At 57.6% G+C, this 16555-nt stretch overlaps 3 protein-coding genes and 1 pseudogene across 3 annotated transcripts; all 4 read left to right on the top strand.

Annotated features, from left to right (window-relative positions):
- Positions 1–2901: 2901 nt before the first annotated feature.
- On the top strand, positions 2902–3900 carry DCS_07805 (Cell division control protein 42; the record flags this gene model as incomplete). The annotated part of the gene is made up of 4 exons (XM_040805089.1): positions 2902–2924; positions 3150–3269; positions 3402–3780; positions 3835–3900. The coding sequence occupies 4 exons, from the start codon at positions 2902–2904 to the stop codon at positions 3898–3900; spliced, it is 588 nt and encodes a 195-aa protein (XP_040655193.1).
- A 1421-nt stretch (positions 3901–5321) lies between these two features.
- On the top strand, positions 5322–6804 carry DCS_07806 (Ureohydrolase; the record flags this gene model as incomplete). The annotated part of the gene is made up of 4 exons (XM_040805090.1): positions 5322–5459; positions 5516–5642; positions 5788–6117; positions 6218–6804. The coding sequence occupies 4 exons, from the start codon at positions 5322–5324 to the stop codon at positions 6802–6804; spliced, it is 1182 nt and encodes a 393-aa protein (XP_040655194.1).
- An 849-nt stretch (positions 6805–7653) lies between these two features.
- On the top strand, positions 7654–9428 carry DCS_07807 (annotated as a pseudogene).
- A 4283-nt stretch (positions 9429–13711) lies between these two features.
- On the top strand, positions 13712–16132 carry DCS_07808 (negative regulator of differentiation 1; the record flags this gene model as incomplete). The annotated part of the gene is made up of 1 exon (XM_040805091.1): positions 13712–16132. The coding sequence occupies one exon, from the start codon at positions 13712–13714 to the stop codon at positions 16130–16132; it is 2421 nt and encodes an 806-aa protein (XP_040655195.1).
- Positions 16133–16555: the final 423 nt, after the last annotated feature.

Genomic DNA, 16555 nt, shown 5'->3' on the forward strand with positions numbered 1-16555 from the left:
GAGCCGACGAGACGAAGCAGGGTCGCCGCAAACCAGATCTAGCAAGCGCAGGCCGAGCGGTTGGCGATGCGGCTGGCCGTGTCTTGTCTGGGCTTTCGATGATTCAAGAGGACGATCGGAGGCGCCTCCTGCCAGTGTGCCCACCAAGAGAGCAGGCGGCCATGACTGGTATCCCTGCAACGGCAAGTTTTCATGCCGGCCTGCATGCTGGTCAACACACTGTCGAGTTGTTTCGTCAGCGGCCATGGTTCCTCCTCGCTCCCCTTCCCGACAGAGACGATGGTCCTGTCGGATAGACTGGTTCGGGCCTAGAGGACGTTTGATCGGCAACTTGCGCAGAGCAAGGCCCCTGTTTCATCGAGTCGTTTGCTGCCCTTGCGAAACTTGCAGGCCGTTGAACCCTTGTGTGGGTGGCAAGGAAGACGACCGGACCGACTCATCGACCTGTGTGGTTCCTCACAGTGGCCGCCAGTGCTCGTACAGTACGGTTCCCGTCACGTCTGTGTGAGCATGCGGATGCTCTTTCTCGGGTACGCAAGTATGTAAATGCGCTCATGCATGGGCAAGCGCGGCCCACATTACACCACACGTCAGCACGCGTACGGTGTGCACGCTCTGAGCAACCAGAATCAGGAAGTAAGGCATGGCCTTGGCGGTGATGTCTTGATGGTCGTTTGGAGCCGCGAATTAGAAAGGCAGCTAGGTGGCCAGTGTTTGGCGGATGGTGGGCGTCGTGCCCTGGTCCAGCCTTGCTGGGCGGGGAATATAGATGGAGTTTCCTACATAAATCATACTATATCATTCACGCTCACTCGCGTGAGTGTTTAAAAATGCCAGATGGCGGTACAATAACAAGTACGAACTTTACTACCAGAGGCATGATATCTCCCTCCGAGTTTCGTTCGCATTCTTCGTCTTGGCTTGTTCCGATGGCAGCGGCTACCCTAGACTGAGCTTGACACGAATACGATCATGCCTATGGCGTACCATGGGCAGGTTGTTGTTAGGGAGTGCCGGACGGTTAGGGGGCTCGTATGGCATTTTACTCATTTATTTGGACAAGGCGGCATCGTTCCCGCGTTCGTGTTCCAGGCCGTTCTCTTTCAATAGCGCCTCCATGTGACATGGCGAGTATGTCGACGGTGGGACATGCCAGATTACGACATGCCCAGGGCGGCTTGAGCGATACTGATGGAAGATAACAGAACAAAGGTTGGAAGGTGGATTGCATCCCACAAGTATGCATGTACAGGTTGAGCAAATGTTTGTCCTCGCCTTGCAGACCTCGCATCGCATGTGCTCTGCAGACCTCACACATGCGCTGGGGAAGAACAGTACGGAGCATTCCATTTCACTCTATTAAGTACTCGCGGGTAATACTTGTAACTACTAGGTACTTACTACCATGACTGGTGCCTACCTAGTAGTACTTAATTACAGGTACATGAAGTATAAATACTGAGTACTAGGTTACTCACCACTGCGCCGACCACCCACCAACTTACCTATAGTGACAAGCTACAACGAACCACCACCATATTTGTTGGTGCCTGCCGCTGCTACTGCACATGCAGGCACAAAGTAATACTCGCGTACTCGCACCAAAGTGAAGCGCCTTTCCGCGGGACCTGCTAATAGCTGCAAGTCTCTCGTTGGATGGTGCTTTGTGAGGCAGGTTGGCACTCTTGATTCTACATTGCTTGCGAATACGTGTGCATGGGAGTTAGTAGCTACTTGCCTTTTGCGTACTCGCTCACCGTACGCGTGCAGAGTGCATGCGCATGGCACGCGAGGAAGAGCAGTTTGGTGCAGCAAAACCGTGGTCTGGTGATACTGTACTGGGTGGATGGTGGATATTGCCTGACATGCGCCGGGGCAGCACCTGCGATCTCACCCCTCGACTCGCCAGTCCAACGCGATTCTCGTCACTGCCGTTCTACAGTACGGCCATGCTTGCGCTCCTAGGTGCCACCGGACACGCCAAGGTCGGGTAATTGCATGAAAAGGGCCAGCTGTTGCTCAATCGCCATGGTGTTCCAGCCGAACTTGGCGCGAACTCGGCCCAGTACCCACGGAGCACTGGTACTCCATGCATTGCCGTCCGTACTTGGGGGTGTTGGTAGTGTGTGCGCGCCCTGCTCGAACTGTCAGCCAGGTGCAGCGATAATTAAAGTACTGTACCCTCGTTACCATGAGGTACTGTACAGGTAGGCAGGTTAAATAGTACCCCAGCATTATATTACTTGTACAAGTACTCCGTACTCCAGGCCCAATATCCGGACGTGCTTGAGATGCAGTGGCATCTTAGCAGTGCTAGGAAGGTTAGCAGGTACAAGTACCAGGGCGCTGGGGCCTTGAAAGGATTTAGGCACCTATGGTCTATGTACTGGAGTAACGTACCCTTGGTACCGGGCAAGGCCCATCGGCGGCGCTGCCAGGTACTCAGGTACGGCGGGACGCGTGGTTCGGTACCCCACGTCGTACAACGCTCCGCTTCGTCGGTACAAGAAAATGATAGGTGGGTACTTTTGTCTCGGTAGGTCCTTGGCTTTGTTTCGCTCGCCTTTTTGTCGCAGCAAACGAGACCTTGGGGCCTTCGGACCAGCCGCCGACATCCACCAACCTGGCGTGTGATTGTCCCGCCGCTCCCATTCGTACCAACCCTTTGTCCTCCCATCCATCATCCACCGTCGCCAATTTCCATCCTCCATCACCACCACCGCAGCCCATCGCCGCCCCTCTACTCCTCCCTCCTCCCGCATCGCCGTCTCCCGTCTCCTACCTGCCCCGCGTCCGTCTTCTTCCCCCAGCGGAACGTGCTGCGATAACGGCATCCGCGCCTCGAGCCTCCACGTCTGGACAGTTCGGCCCCTGTCGCGGCGCTCGCACCCCAACGCAACAATGACCGTCGTCGCAACCATCAAGTACGTGCCGGCACCTGCTCCGCCCCCCTTTGGCCTGCCTCATCGGCCGCCCCCAAAGGGCATCGGCCCGTCGCCTACGGCAAGCCGTAGGAAGCCTTGGGGCGAATGATGAGTCGTCGCCGAGCCGGCGGTGATGAAAGGCCACCCCGGCCCTCCCACGCCACCCCTTCGCTTCGTCTTCGTCTCCAGGACGCTCTCGCTAACTGCCGCGATTTCTCCCACCAGGTGTGTCGTCGTCGGTGACGGTGCTGTGGGCAAGACGTGCCTCCTCATCAGCTACACGACCAACAAATTCCCCTCGGAATATGTCCCTACCGTCTTCGACAATTATGCCGTCACCGTCATGTTCGTCGCCCCTTTCCCACCTTCCCATGCTCGGCTCGGATGCCAGCCGTGCACGTGCCCATCCTCTGGGCGCTTGCCGCCGTGGAAGCACGTGCGACTTTGATCCGAGCGGACGCTGATCGGCCGCCACAGGATTGGCGACGAGCCCTACACACTCGGCTTGTTCGACACGGCTGGACAAGAAGATTACGACAGACTTCGACCCCTCTCCTACCCTCAGACCGACGTCTTCCTCGTCTGCTTCAGCGTCACATCCCCCGCCTCGTTCGAGAACGTCCGCGAGAAATGGTTCCCCGAGGTGCACCACCACTGCCCCGGCGTCCCGTGCCTCATCGTCGGTACCCAGGTGGACTTGCGCGATGACCCCAGTGTCAGGGAGAAGTTGTCGAGGCAGAAGATGTCACCCGTCAGGAGAGAGGATGGCGAGCGTATGGCCAAGGACCTCGGTGCCGTGAAATACGTCGAGTGCAGCGCGCTCACGCAATTCAAGCTAAAGGATGTCTTCGATGAGGTATGCGCCCGGCCGAAGTCAAGGGCAGGACGGGAGACTGACCATGATCCGCAGGCCATCGTCGCCGCGCTTGAGCCGCCCATGCCTAAGAAGAAGTCGCACAAGTGCCTGATCCTATAAAGGGCCGCGAGGGGAGACAAAGGGAAGAAGACGGGAACCAAGAAGGAGAGGAGGAAGAAATGATGCCGGCACGCAGCGTCATCACCCTGGGTACCATTTGGCTCTGCTGTGGCCAGGACTGGGGACGGGGTCACCAAGGCGGGGCGCTGCGAGGGGGCGAAGGTAACTCCCGGAGCAGGACGTCGATGGAGAGACCGGGTAGTGGATGATGACCATGGCAAACTTGAAGAAGCGGCTGGACTATTGTCGGGAACATTCTTTTCCCCCTCCTCCTCGGTCGCAACCCCGGACCTCGGACCCGGACTCTGAGGCCGGGGCCAGGCGACGCGAGGGCTTTGGTGCCTGCAGCATGCATGTGGTCTGTCGATGCAATGGCCCTCGTGCCGTGGAGGAAAGAAGGGTCTCGCCCTTGTCTCATGGCCATGCCAGCTGTTGTCCTGGTGCGTGAGCGCAGGAGCCGCGTGCGGATGGCGGTGCTGACCTCTCTTGTTGTTTCTTATATTCTTGATTTTGGGCCGAGAGACTTATACACTCTTCGATAGGACAGTTTGGCGATTGGAGTGCAATTTCACACCCACGGTTTCTACCAATCCTCGACCGACCCTGAGCCTGCGCTTCCCCCGCACCCTGTCTGGTTTGCTGTGCCTTGTAGCCAGGTCTCGACCATGTTTGGCGGCGGCTTTGCCACGAAATGTCCTTTTGCAGCGGAATTGGTCGAGTCTGCGCCCTTCCGAGGAAATGAGAGAATTCCCAGGCTGGATTACAGTACGACTTGGTAGCACCTAGCTAGGTACAGTGTAAGGTCGAACAAGTACTCCATACTTATAGGTAAGTTGGGTGTAATTACGTCCAACCCGCACTATTGGGCCGATCACTTTTACTGTACTCCGTACTAGGGCACCTGTAAACTGGCTGGCTCTCAATTGGCACCGCAGAACGATGCTCTGTAGGGAGCACTCGCGGTATTATTACCTACCTCCTTGGTACTTGCATTGGTACTATTTACCTCATAATGCCGAGGTACTGGGAAAGTGTTGCAAGCATTATTTCCGAACACTATGTTAGTAATTACTGCATGCGCGGGTACTGAAAGCAGCAATGGTCATTCATACTAAGTAGTAGGTAGGTACCTGGTACTGTACTAGGAGACCTGCTGGACGTGTCAGCGGTGAGCGTCACTGGGCTTCTTGGGGAGGGACTTGGGACGATCTCTCTCCAATGGCATTGCCAGGATTCCAGCCAAGCAAGCCTCACCGTCATTGGAACCACGGAGCGCAAATACGTGTATTCGTGCAGGTGCAAAGACGACCCCCCCCTTTCCCCCGCCGTTCCCTTCCGCTTTGACCAGTCTCCATCACCTCGGTCAAACAAGGCGGTTGGCCATCGTACAAGTCGGACAGCAAACCGGGACGCAACGCGCGATGAGGACGACGGCAATCGTCGCGGGCTTGGCCCTCGGCGGCGGGCAGCCGACGACGGCTGGTGGACGGGAGGCAGAACTCGACGAGCTCGAGGCACGATGGGGTTCCGAGGCGAGCAGACATACACCCACATGCCTTGTGCTGCGGCCTCGACAAGCATCACGGTGGCAAGGCTGACTTGAAGCTACCCGCAGTGGGCATTCTCAGGCATCGGGACTTTTGCCCACCTCGACTACGCCAAGTGCCTCACGGACCCGTCGGTGGCATACGATATCGCCATCGTAGGGGCGCCCTTTGATACGGCCGTCACCTTCAGGCCAGGTGCGTGCCGACCCCCTGCCCGTCTGTGCATTGATACCGCCTGAACGACTGTGCTCCCTGCCAAGGTGCCTGATCCGTTCGTCACGCGGTCGGTGAGCGAGCCGGCCAAAGGCGAAGCTGACAGGCTGCCGTCTACCGAGTACAGGTGCCCGCTTCGGCCCGCGGGCCATCCGCCAGGCTTCGTCTCGGCAGACGGCATTCCGGAGCTTCAACACACGGGCTGGTGTCAACCCGTACAGGAGCTGGGCGACGATTGTCGACTGCGGCGACATCCCGATCACGCCGTTCGACAACGACATCGCTCGTGAGCAGATGACGCAAGCGCTCACGCAGCTGGGTCGGCGGCAGACGGTGTCGGCGCTGAGTCCCAAGCCCAGACTCGTGACGCTTGGCGGCGACCACAGCCTGACGCTGCCGGCACTGCGCGCTCTCAGGCAGGTTTACGGACGGCCGATGCGCATGCTCCACTTCGATGGTGAGTGAACCGATGCATCCACGCACATGCACATGCGCATACGGGTACGGATCATCCGTGCTCGTACGCAAACGGAGCACGACAGGCATTGATTTCGTAGCTCATCTCGATTCGTGGAACCCCAACGCGTACCCGTCGAGTTGGGGCGTCACGCCTTTCACCCACGGCTCCATGCTCTGGATGGCCCATCAGGAGGGACTCCTCTCCAACTCATCCACCGAGGCCTCTGTCCACGCCGGCCTGCGCACGCGGCTGTCGGGCGACGGTTGGGCCGACTACGAGGACGATTCGTCGCAGAACTGGGTTCGTTTCTCGTCCGACGACATGGACGAGATGGGAACTTCCGGTATCGTCGCCGGCATCATGAAGACGCTCGGGACCGAGGAGCCCGTCTACCTGTCGGTCGACATTGACGTGCTTGACCCGGCTTTTGCTCCCGGCACGGGGACGCCCGAGCCCGGCGGCTGGACGACGCGCGAGCTCATCCGCGTGCTCAGAGGCGTCGAGGGCTTGAATCTCGTGGGCGCCGACGTCGTCGAGGTGTCGCCTGCGTATCAGGGTCGTGGTGAGGAGACGGCCCTTGCGGCCGCTCAGGTCGTCTTCGAAATCCTGAGCTCCATGGTGAAGATGGGCGTGGCAGCCGGAAAAGACGGGGCGAATGGTGTCTCCAAAAAGGATGAGCTCTAGGCTCCGGCCACCTCGAGCGTCACCGGGAGCCCCGAAACAGAAACATGAGACCCGAGGTGCCGGGCGTTTGTTCGATGCAGGCTGGGCCACGAACAGGGCATATCAACCCCTGTGGCCTCGCCCGAAGAAGTAAGAAGGAATACTCTGTGTATGACCTCGTACGGAGTACGGAGTAGTACCAGTACAACCAAATCGTAGGAACCGGCAGCTTTGCAAACACTCAAGTGCAAATAGCCAGTAATATGGGGATTCAGCCCGGGGGAGAGAGGAGGGGGGAGGGTTGTAGGCCCATTTCGCTAGCAACGTCCGACAAAATCATCAAGTACTACATTCACTACCAAGACACTCGTAGCCTCCATTGTTACTCTTAGGTACTGTAGGTGCCATGAGAGCTTGCAAGTACAAGTATTACAACTACGTACTAGGCACCTACTTAAGTAGTACTTAGGTACCGAGGTACTAGGTAGCTGGCGGTAGCAATAGCAGCAATACTGTGTACCAGAAGCACCTGCATGTCCCGCGTAGGTAACATACAGTACTCTGTACATGATATAATAGCAGCACAAGTATTACTCCGACACACGCTGGTGCTAGTGTTTGGTAAAGTGCTGCACATGGAGTCGCATGTACTTGGGTACTACTGAGGTACTAGGTACCTACGGATATTACTTTCATTCTCGGATGGAATGACTCCGACTTTTGGGGGGAAAAAGTCACTGACCAAAACGACCCCGCCATCCCACCTCAACCCATGTTCTCGCTCCCAACTTCTCTCGAGAGAGCAAAATAATTTCCATTGTACATTCGCCTTCCCACGGCCCGCACACCCCTGGCACGACACCAACCACCATGGCGGCTATCCAGGAGCCTGACGCAGGAGTCAAGGCCGACGAAAAATTCCACGTCGACAGCGACACCGGCGTTGACGAGCCGGCGGCGGATGGCTCCGAGGCCAAGCCCTACAAGTCGCTGGCCTTTGCCTACATCCAGAACGTGAACCGGCCGACGGCACGCTTCCTCACCCGCGCTTCCGTCACGGGCGCCATCGGCCCCGACGAGGACCCCTCGGCCCGATTGGCCTGGAAGGAGCCGGCCAAGAGCGCGGTCAAGAAGGCGCAGAGCATCCTCGAAGCCCACAAGAAGAAGCTCGTGAAGCAGGAGCAGGCCCTCGCCGCCGAGGAGTCCCGCAAGCAGCAGCGGCTGGAAAACTTGGAGGCGGCCAAGAAGATCGTCCTCAAGGAGGATGCCTCCCTCGCCAAGGCCGTCAAGATCGTCATCGGAAACAAGGATGTCGCCCTCGGCGACGGCCCGGATGCCAAGGGCGCAAGAGTCAAGGTCTCCGGCCGCATACACCGACTGAGGGCCCAGAAGCAGGCCACCTTCCTCACCATCATCGACGGCGGCGGCCATCTGCAGTGCGTCCTGCAGGCCGGCGAGCTCACCAAGACGTACGACGCCCTGACCTTTGCCCAGGGCACCTCGCTCACCCTCTACGGCGAGATGCGAAAGGTGCCCGAGGGACAGCAGGCCCCCGACAACCGTGAGCTGCACGTCGACTACTACGAGGTCATCGGACCCTCGCCCGGCGACGAGGACGCCATCACCAACAAGGTCACCTTGGCCCAGAATCAGTGGGACGCCCAGATGCTGGACAACCGCCACCTCGTGCTGCGGGGCGACAACGCGTCGGCGCTGATGAAGCTGCGCGCCCACGTCGAGTGGGCCTTCATCAAGGCCTACCGCGAGATGAAGTTTGTCAAGGTCTCGCCCCCGGCCTTGGTGCAGACCCAGGTCGAAGGTGGCGCCACCCTCTTCCAGGTGCCGTACTACGACGAGCAGGCCTACCTGACGCAGTCGTCGCAGCTCTACCTCGAGACCGTCCTCCCGAGCCTCGGCAACGTCTATTGCATCGAGAAGTCGTTCCGTGCGGAGAAGAGCCTGACGCGTCGGCACCTGTCCGAGTACACTCACGTCGAGGCGGAGCTTGACTTTGTCCAGTTCGAGGACCTCCTGGAGCACCTCGAGGAAATCATCTGCCGCGTCATCGACACGGTCCTCGACGACGCCGACATGGCGGCCCTCCTCCGGGAGCTCAACCCCAGCTTCAGCCGGCCGGCGCGCCCCTTCATGCGCATGACGTACGCGGCCGCCATCGACTGGCTCAACAAGCAGGACCCGCCCATCCCCAACGAGGAGGGCAACCCGCACGTCTTCGGCGACGACATCGCCGAGGCGGCCGAGCGAAAGATGACGGACGCCATCAACCGCCCCATCTTCCTCACCCATTTCCCCGTCGAGATCAAGGCCTTTTATATGAAGAAGGATCCCAGCGACGTGCGCGTCACCGAGAGCGTCGACTGTCTCATGCCCGGCGTCGGCGAGATTGTTGGTGGCTCGATGAGAATGGAGGGCTACGAGGAGCTGCTCGCCGCCTACGACAAGCAGGGCATCCCGGCCAAGGACTACTATTGGTACACGGACCAGCGCAAGTGAGTGCGACGGCAAACCTTGATCGTATCAACCGAACAGAGGCTGACTAGCTCGCCAGGTACGGCACCTCACCACACGGCGGGTACGGCCTAGGCCTGGAGCGATTCCTGGCCTGGATGGCCAACCAGCACACGGTGCGAACGACGTGCTTGTACCCACGCTTCATGGGCCGTTGCAAACCCTAGGGTGACCTACCGTGGCGGCCGAGGGTGCATCGCGTCGCAGGCAAGGGCCTGCCTCGCCGACGGTGAACGGCGGATGGAAGCTGGGCTGGGCGTGGAGTTGCGTTCGGTTGGCCACGCCGGTCTGTTGCAGGCGCCATGTTGGACGGAGGGAGCTTCGGGACTCGAAACTCAAGACTGAGCGGGTCGGCTTATCGGACGCCCGAGAGTTGGTCGATGACGTCTCCAGGCACGACGTAATTGGTGATTTGTACGTCTGCCGATGCCGTTTCGGAACTTGGGTTACCTCCCTGGTGCCTGCTAGCACCTGAAGTAGAATGATGGGTTTTTGGGTTTGCTTTCGTCGCGCGCCCGACGGGGGATGCCGAGCAGGCACGCAGTGCTCCCTACCGCGTAACACCGAGCCCGTTACACAGCTGCAGGCGCTGCAGGTACCCCGAACCGAACATGTCGCACACGCACGGCAGGTGAGGATGTGAGACCTGACGAGCGGGGCGCGTTCTGTCCTGGGCCGAGTTGCCAACCAGAAATTGGAAACACGGACATGCGCCGTTGGAACGAGCATATGGGCCGGCCTATCATTACCACTTGCGCGTTCATTTTCTTGCTGGTGCCTGTGATCATGCACACGTACCGTAGTATACGGTGCACAGGCAACAGTCAAGTACCGCGAACGATGCACCGTACGTAACTGTATATTTTGCTTGGACTGTACGAGCTAGATCAGCCGTATATCAAAGGCTTGAGTGAGAGGTAGTACAGCTAATAAATTGCAGATGCCGTGGAGCCTCGTGATTATGTGCGCCTAGTCAGCTTGCTCGTACTGTAAGTATGTGTACGAGTGCAGTACGGAGTACACATCGTCGTACGGAGTATGGAGTGCTCCGTATTGACTATTGACTGTGTTTTAGTACCAAGGTACTTACTTGTACGACCCTCCCTCCATAGTGTATACAGCAAGTACAGTAATATTACATGTGCGTAACGTCTGGAGGGCTCTTGGCACCCACATCTACAGGTACGTGCGAATGGTACTCCGAGAACCTTCTGGTCAAGGTATTAATACACCTACAGTGAGTACTCCGTACTTGCATTACTTGCTGTACTTAAGTAAGTAAGTACTTCGTTCCCAGCGGGTATATCTCTCAAGGTTAGGACACGAGTAATTACAGAGTACGGAGTACCACCAGCCCACTTGGTGCTAATAAGTAAGTTGCCTCACGTTCTGCACTCCGTACCGTACAGTACTTACACTTACCTACCTACAATAATCATACTGAGTAAGTACAGTACATCCTTAGTACCTAAGGGAATGCCTCGTAGGTTGTTGCATGTACACCTACAGTACTTAATGCATGCATCGGGAACCAGGTAGGCATCAATCTTCACATGCTGGAGATGCAATTTGGCAGGGGTGCATGAGGTGTCAGAGGTGATGGGTAGATCCGATAGAAAGAACAATAGGAAGAAATAGTGAGTGATAATGAAGAACGGAGTACGGAGTAACTAATACATGCTAGGTGCTTTGCGCTACCTCGTTGCTGACGGCACGAACATGGTATTCGGGGTTTGTTCCACTGGACGCGTTGCAGACTGAGGTTTCCAAACCCCCATCGAGCTGGCGTCCGTCCGCGTGGTCGGCCCGGCTGGGCACCTGCGAATGTACACCTACCTAGTATACTCCGTACAACTAAGTACTGTACACATGTACAGAATACTCGTGAACCTACTGTACTTGCATGTACCAGGTCAGTACGTGCTTGGCAGGCATTGAGCCAAAGCCCTGCCATTTGTGGACTTCCGTTGGCGCAACACGCGAGTCGATGTCGACGCATGCCACTCCTGCCCCTCGGAAAGGTAATATTATTCGTACATGTACAGCACCGTATGGTAATAGGCCACCTCAAACATGCTCCTCCAGCAATACGGGTTACAGCACTGACTCGTTCTCGCAGCTTTCGTTGCGCTGGCAGAGGTCGTTGAGCGCCTCCGGGGTTGCCTCTCGACGCAATCCTTCAAGTACAGCTCCATAAATGAAAAGTACTGCTGGCATGTGCTATTAAGTATATAAATTACATGTAGACCACAATGACTAGTACCTAGTACTACAGTACTGTAGGTACTAACACACGCAAGTACGTGCTACTGTCCAGTACACCTCCGGAATCCTATACACCTAAACGCCCGTATCATGAGTACCTACAAGGTACCTAGTACTTACCTGGGTACCTAGTACTAAGGGTATTTCCCAGTATTGCAAATACTTACCATGAGTGCGTGCGATTAAATATCTACTTGGTACCATTAGTGTACATGTATTCCCAGTACCACAGTTACAGTACACCTAAGTACAAGTAAGGTACGTACGGGCAAGTGGTACCTACCGGGACTTGTACGGATACTTGTCCCCGTATTCCTGCTGAGAGCCCTCCCCGCAAGGTCAACCAGCCGGCAGCCCCCTCCTCCGCGTCGGACAGCATTAGTGGCAAAGCACTGTGCCTGGCAGGTCCGAGCTCGATCTGCCTGGTTTCGGCCCTAATTTGGCCCGCCCTGAACTAGGTGCAAGTGTGGACAAGTTGGCTAGATGGCCCGCAATTCATCCATCCTTCCATTCATCCATCTGTCCAGCTCATTCCACCAACGAACCAACCAATCGACCAACGAACCGACCAATCGACCAAACCAATCGACCAAACCAACCAGCCAACTACTAGGCAGGTGGCTGTAAGTACTTACAGAACTGTGCTGCACAGCTGCTGCAAGTCCATGTACAGTACAGTACGGAGTACTTACAGTACATGTCCGGAGCGCACATACAGGCTACCACCGATGGCCATCGCCGACTGTGTTGTCCGTCTCCATCCTACGCCAAACCCACACCTGCTCAAGCACCGAGCACGCAAAGTAATGTCTGCGTATTCGTGGGCACTTGCTCGTGGGTCGATAGGGGCGTCTCACCTCGCCTTTGTACTTGCGAGTACAAGTACTGGTAGGGAAACTTGCAGTAGCATTCGTTTCAATGGGGTCCGCAAGTTTACACCAAAACGGAGGTGTACAGTACAGTAAGAATACTGTACTGTATATTACGTATACATATACGGAGTACGTACTGCGTTCTCTATTTACACGTACACAGTAATACTCCGTACCCATTCTCCGTGCCTGATTTCTTTTTACTCCGTGCTCCGTACTCTTCTCCTTTAACCCCCCCCCCCCCCCTCCTCATCCCCCACCCCTTTTCTTGCTCCACAGTTCACACCCACTTCTCGACCCTCCCGCCAATTCCCACCCATCTCTCACCCACCTTCTCTCCCATCTCCATCTACCTCTCTGCCAGCCTTTCTGCATAATTCCCTGTACTTTCTACGGACGCAATTGCGAGGACGAGCACACGTACTCGCGATACCTGCGAGGTGAGCCTCAGCCTCCAGTCGACCAACCGTCTGGCCTCGTCACCCGTCGACTTGTGAGTTGAACGCCGCCACGGCTACCAATTCCTCGTACCGTTCAACCGCTCAGCTCGTCCCGCGGATAGCTTGTCCGCTTAACCTTCCCCGAGGGCATCACCCTCTTCCTGACATCGATTTCTGCAAGCCGTTATTCCCTACTTCCGATGCAACTGCCCGAGTTTTCCCCCTGAACACGCCTCTTCTTTTCGGCCTTCATCGACACTCGTTCCCACCGTTTTAATCATCGTTCAGCTGGCTACCTCCGTTATCTCGAATATCACCACTCGAATCTTGCCTATCGCCACTCGCGCCCTCTGCCGATTCGATTCCATTCACCTTCGATCGATACTAGCTTGAGCAAGCCCTGCTCGACGACTGGATCCTCCGAAATCCGTGCTGCTTCTCATCGCATCAGCTGTCCATCCGTCTTGTTGCCTTCTTGGATAGATATCCTTTACGGTCCATAAATTTCGACAAAACTACCTTGCATTCATCTTCGTGCTCCTTCCGCAACATCGCATTCTACTCGCGACATCTCCTGGCCCGACAATCCTTGCTGAGGCTCCATCTCGTCGGCTGTCCGAAAAGTCTACCGGCTCCTCTTCTGGCGTCGGCTCCTCCATCGCCTCGAATTCGTTTCGGATTCTGCAGCAGCTCTCGCCGCGGCAGTTTCAACGCCACATCCTATTCGTGTCCTGCCCGCTGCAGGCACGTCTCCTATCCTCCAAAACGGCGGTCTTGTCGCACTCTGGGAGGGACTCGCTTGTCCCCCCTCGCTTGATCGGCATGCAGGACCTCAACGGACATGTTGCCCACGGTGGCTACAACGGTGGCGGTCCGATTCGCCAGGGACACGTCTCGAAGCCCTCGAACAGCAACACTGGCTTTTCGCACGGCGCCTTCACCTCCAACATCTCGGGCTTTGCCGATCGCCACCCTCGCAGAGGCAATATTCCGTCGCTCGACCCTCACACCATGAGCCAAGCCCATCCCGGCTCTCACCCCAACGGCGGCAACGATAGCCATGACGGCAGCCACGGCAACAACGAGATGGCCACTCCGGGAACCGCATTCGACATGCAGTTCACCCCCCTTCTTCCCTCCCAGCTGCTCCTGGGAAGCCCCTTTCAGCCTGGTAGCCCTGCCGCCTTTGGCAGCCCGCAGTTTCAAAGCTTGTCTGGATTCCCCCAGATGGGTAACCGGCACGGAGGCGGCCAGCGGCAACACGGAGGCATGGGAAGCCCTGTCCAGCAGACCATGCCGTCCCAGCCGTACCAAGCCATGGTTTCGCCCTCCACCTACGGTGCGCCGCAATTTTATCCTTCCCACTCGCCGCCTACGGGACCCTTCGGCTTGCAGGCGCCCTTGCAACCCGCTTCCCCCGTTTCCACCGGCTCGGGCCCCGTCACCGGCACCAGCCGAACCGTCTACCTGGGCAACATCCCTCCCGATACGACTGCCGAGGAGATCCTAGGACATGTCAGAAGCGGTCAGATCGAGTCGGTCCGTCTCCTGCCCGACAAGAACTGCGCCTTCATCTCCTTCCTCGACGCGAGCTCCGCCACCCACTTTCACTCGGACGCCATCTTGAAGAAGCTCTGCATCAGGGGACAGGATATCAAGGTTGGCTGGGGCAAGCCGTCCCAGGTCCCCACGCCCGTCTCGCAGGCTGTCCAACAGTCCGGTGCTTCTCGTAACGTGTACCTGGGAAACCTCCCCGACGACATGTCCGAGGAGCAGCTTCGCAAGGATCTTGGCAAGTTCGGTGCCATCGACACCATCAAGATTGTCCGAGAGAAGAACATCGCCTTTATCCACTTCCTCTCCATCATCAACGCCATCAAGGCAGTGACGCAGCTTCCCCAGGAACCCAAGTGGCAGGCTCCCCGCCGCGTCTTTTACGGCAAGGATCGGTGCGCCTATGTTTCCAAGACGCAGCAGCAGAACGCCGCCCAGTATCTCGGCATCGCGCCCGGCTATGCCCACATGCTGACCGGCGCCGACCGAGATCTCATCTCGAGCGCCCTTGCCCAGCAATCGGTCGCCGCCGCCGCCGTTGCCACCACCGCCGGCGGAATCAACAACCTGGGCAACCGCACCATCTACCTGGGCAACATCCACCCCGAGACGACGGTCGAGGAGATTTGCAACGTCGTCAGGGGTGGCCTGCTGCATCACATCCGCTACATCCCAGACAAGCACATCTGCTTCGTCACGTTCATCGACCCCACCTCGGCCGCCTCCTTCTACGCCCTGAGCAACCTTCAAGGTCTCATGATTCACAATCGACGACTCAAGATTGGCTGGGGCAAGCACTCCGGCGCCCTGCCTCCCGCCATCGCGTTGGCCGTCAGCGGTGGCGCCTCACGGAACGTCTACGTGGGCAACCTGGACGAGAGCTGGACCGAGGAGCGCCTGCGCCAGGACTTTGCCGACTTTGGTGACATCGAGCTGGTCAATACTCTGCGCGAGAAAAGCTGCGCTTTCGTCAACTTTACCAACATTGCCAACGCCATCAAGGCCATCGAGGCCATCCGAGGCAGGGATGAGTACCGCAAGTTCAAGGTCAACTTTGGCAAGGACCGCTGCGGAAACCCACCTCGACAGATGCAGCAACATCAGTCTCCTCGGGGTGACGGAATCTCCTCCCCCCCGGCCCACGGATCCCAGAACGGCGGCTCGCCCCCCCACGGCGGCACTCCCCAGCAGTCGGCAGCGTTGTTCAACGCCACCAACAGCCCCTTGACCATGTACCTGAACCAGCTGTCGCAGCAGGTTCAGCACCAGCACCAGCACCACCCGATGGGCGTTCCGCAGAACATCGTCTTCAGCGCCGCCCAGCCGTCCCTCAACGAATTCAACGTGGACGTGTCTCAGCAAGGCCAAGCCGCAGGTCACGCGCAGCCTGCCAACGTTTCCAACGGACACCCTGCCAACATGACTGCCTCTGGCGCCACGACGATCGGGGGACTTCTTGCGCCGGGATCCCGTGGCCAACACAGCCGAGCGGTCAGCCTTCCTGCTCTGGCGCCCGGCTTCGAGAACGGCGGCATCAGTCCCAGCAGCCTCCTTGGCAGCAACGTCGACGAGGGCGAACGACGTGGCCACCAGTACCAATCCAGCTACGGCGGAATGGGCGCCGGCGGTTTCGGTCTGGCCATCCAGGGCGGACTGAACGGATGGGCCGAGGAAGAAGTAGTCAACTAGTATGGGCTTGTCGGCGAATAAGACGCCACAGATTGACTCTGTTCTTGATTTTGGCCGTCGATGGTTTCGTTTTGCCAAAGACCTCTCCCGCCCTCCCTCCGATAATTCGTTCTCATGCGGGACCTCGTTGCCCCGCCCCCCTTCCCTTCTTCGTATCCGGGTAATCATCTCCTTTCAGTGTATCATGTTCGGCTTATTATCGCATTTGTATCCTGAACCTTACCGTCGTCTGGCAACATACGACACGAAAGAAAGAAAGAGGGGGGACGGCTGGCTCGCACGCTCGGCTGGTTGTCTCAGGATACTGGGTTGGTTGGTTGGTTTCCTGTAAGAGATATTGGGTACGATGGCATGGGATTGAGAGATGGACTGATGGGACATGTTCACGGCATCCGTATCGGGTGTGTAATTTATATTGCACAT

This window comes from Drechmeria coniospora, chromosome 03, assembly GCF_001625195.1.
Source record: "Drechmeria coniospora strain ARSEF 6962 chromosome 03, whole genome shotgun sequence".
Taxonomy (NCBI): domain Eukaryota; kingdom Fungi; phylum Ascomycota; class Sordariomycetes; order Hypocreales; family Ophiocordycipitaceae; genus Drechmeria; species Drechmeria coniospora.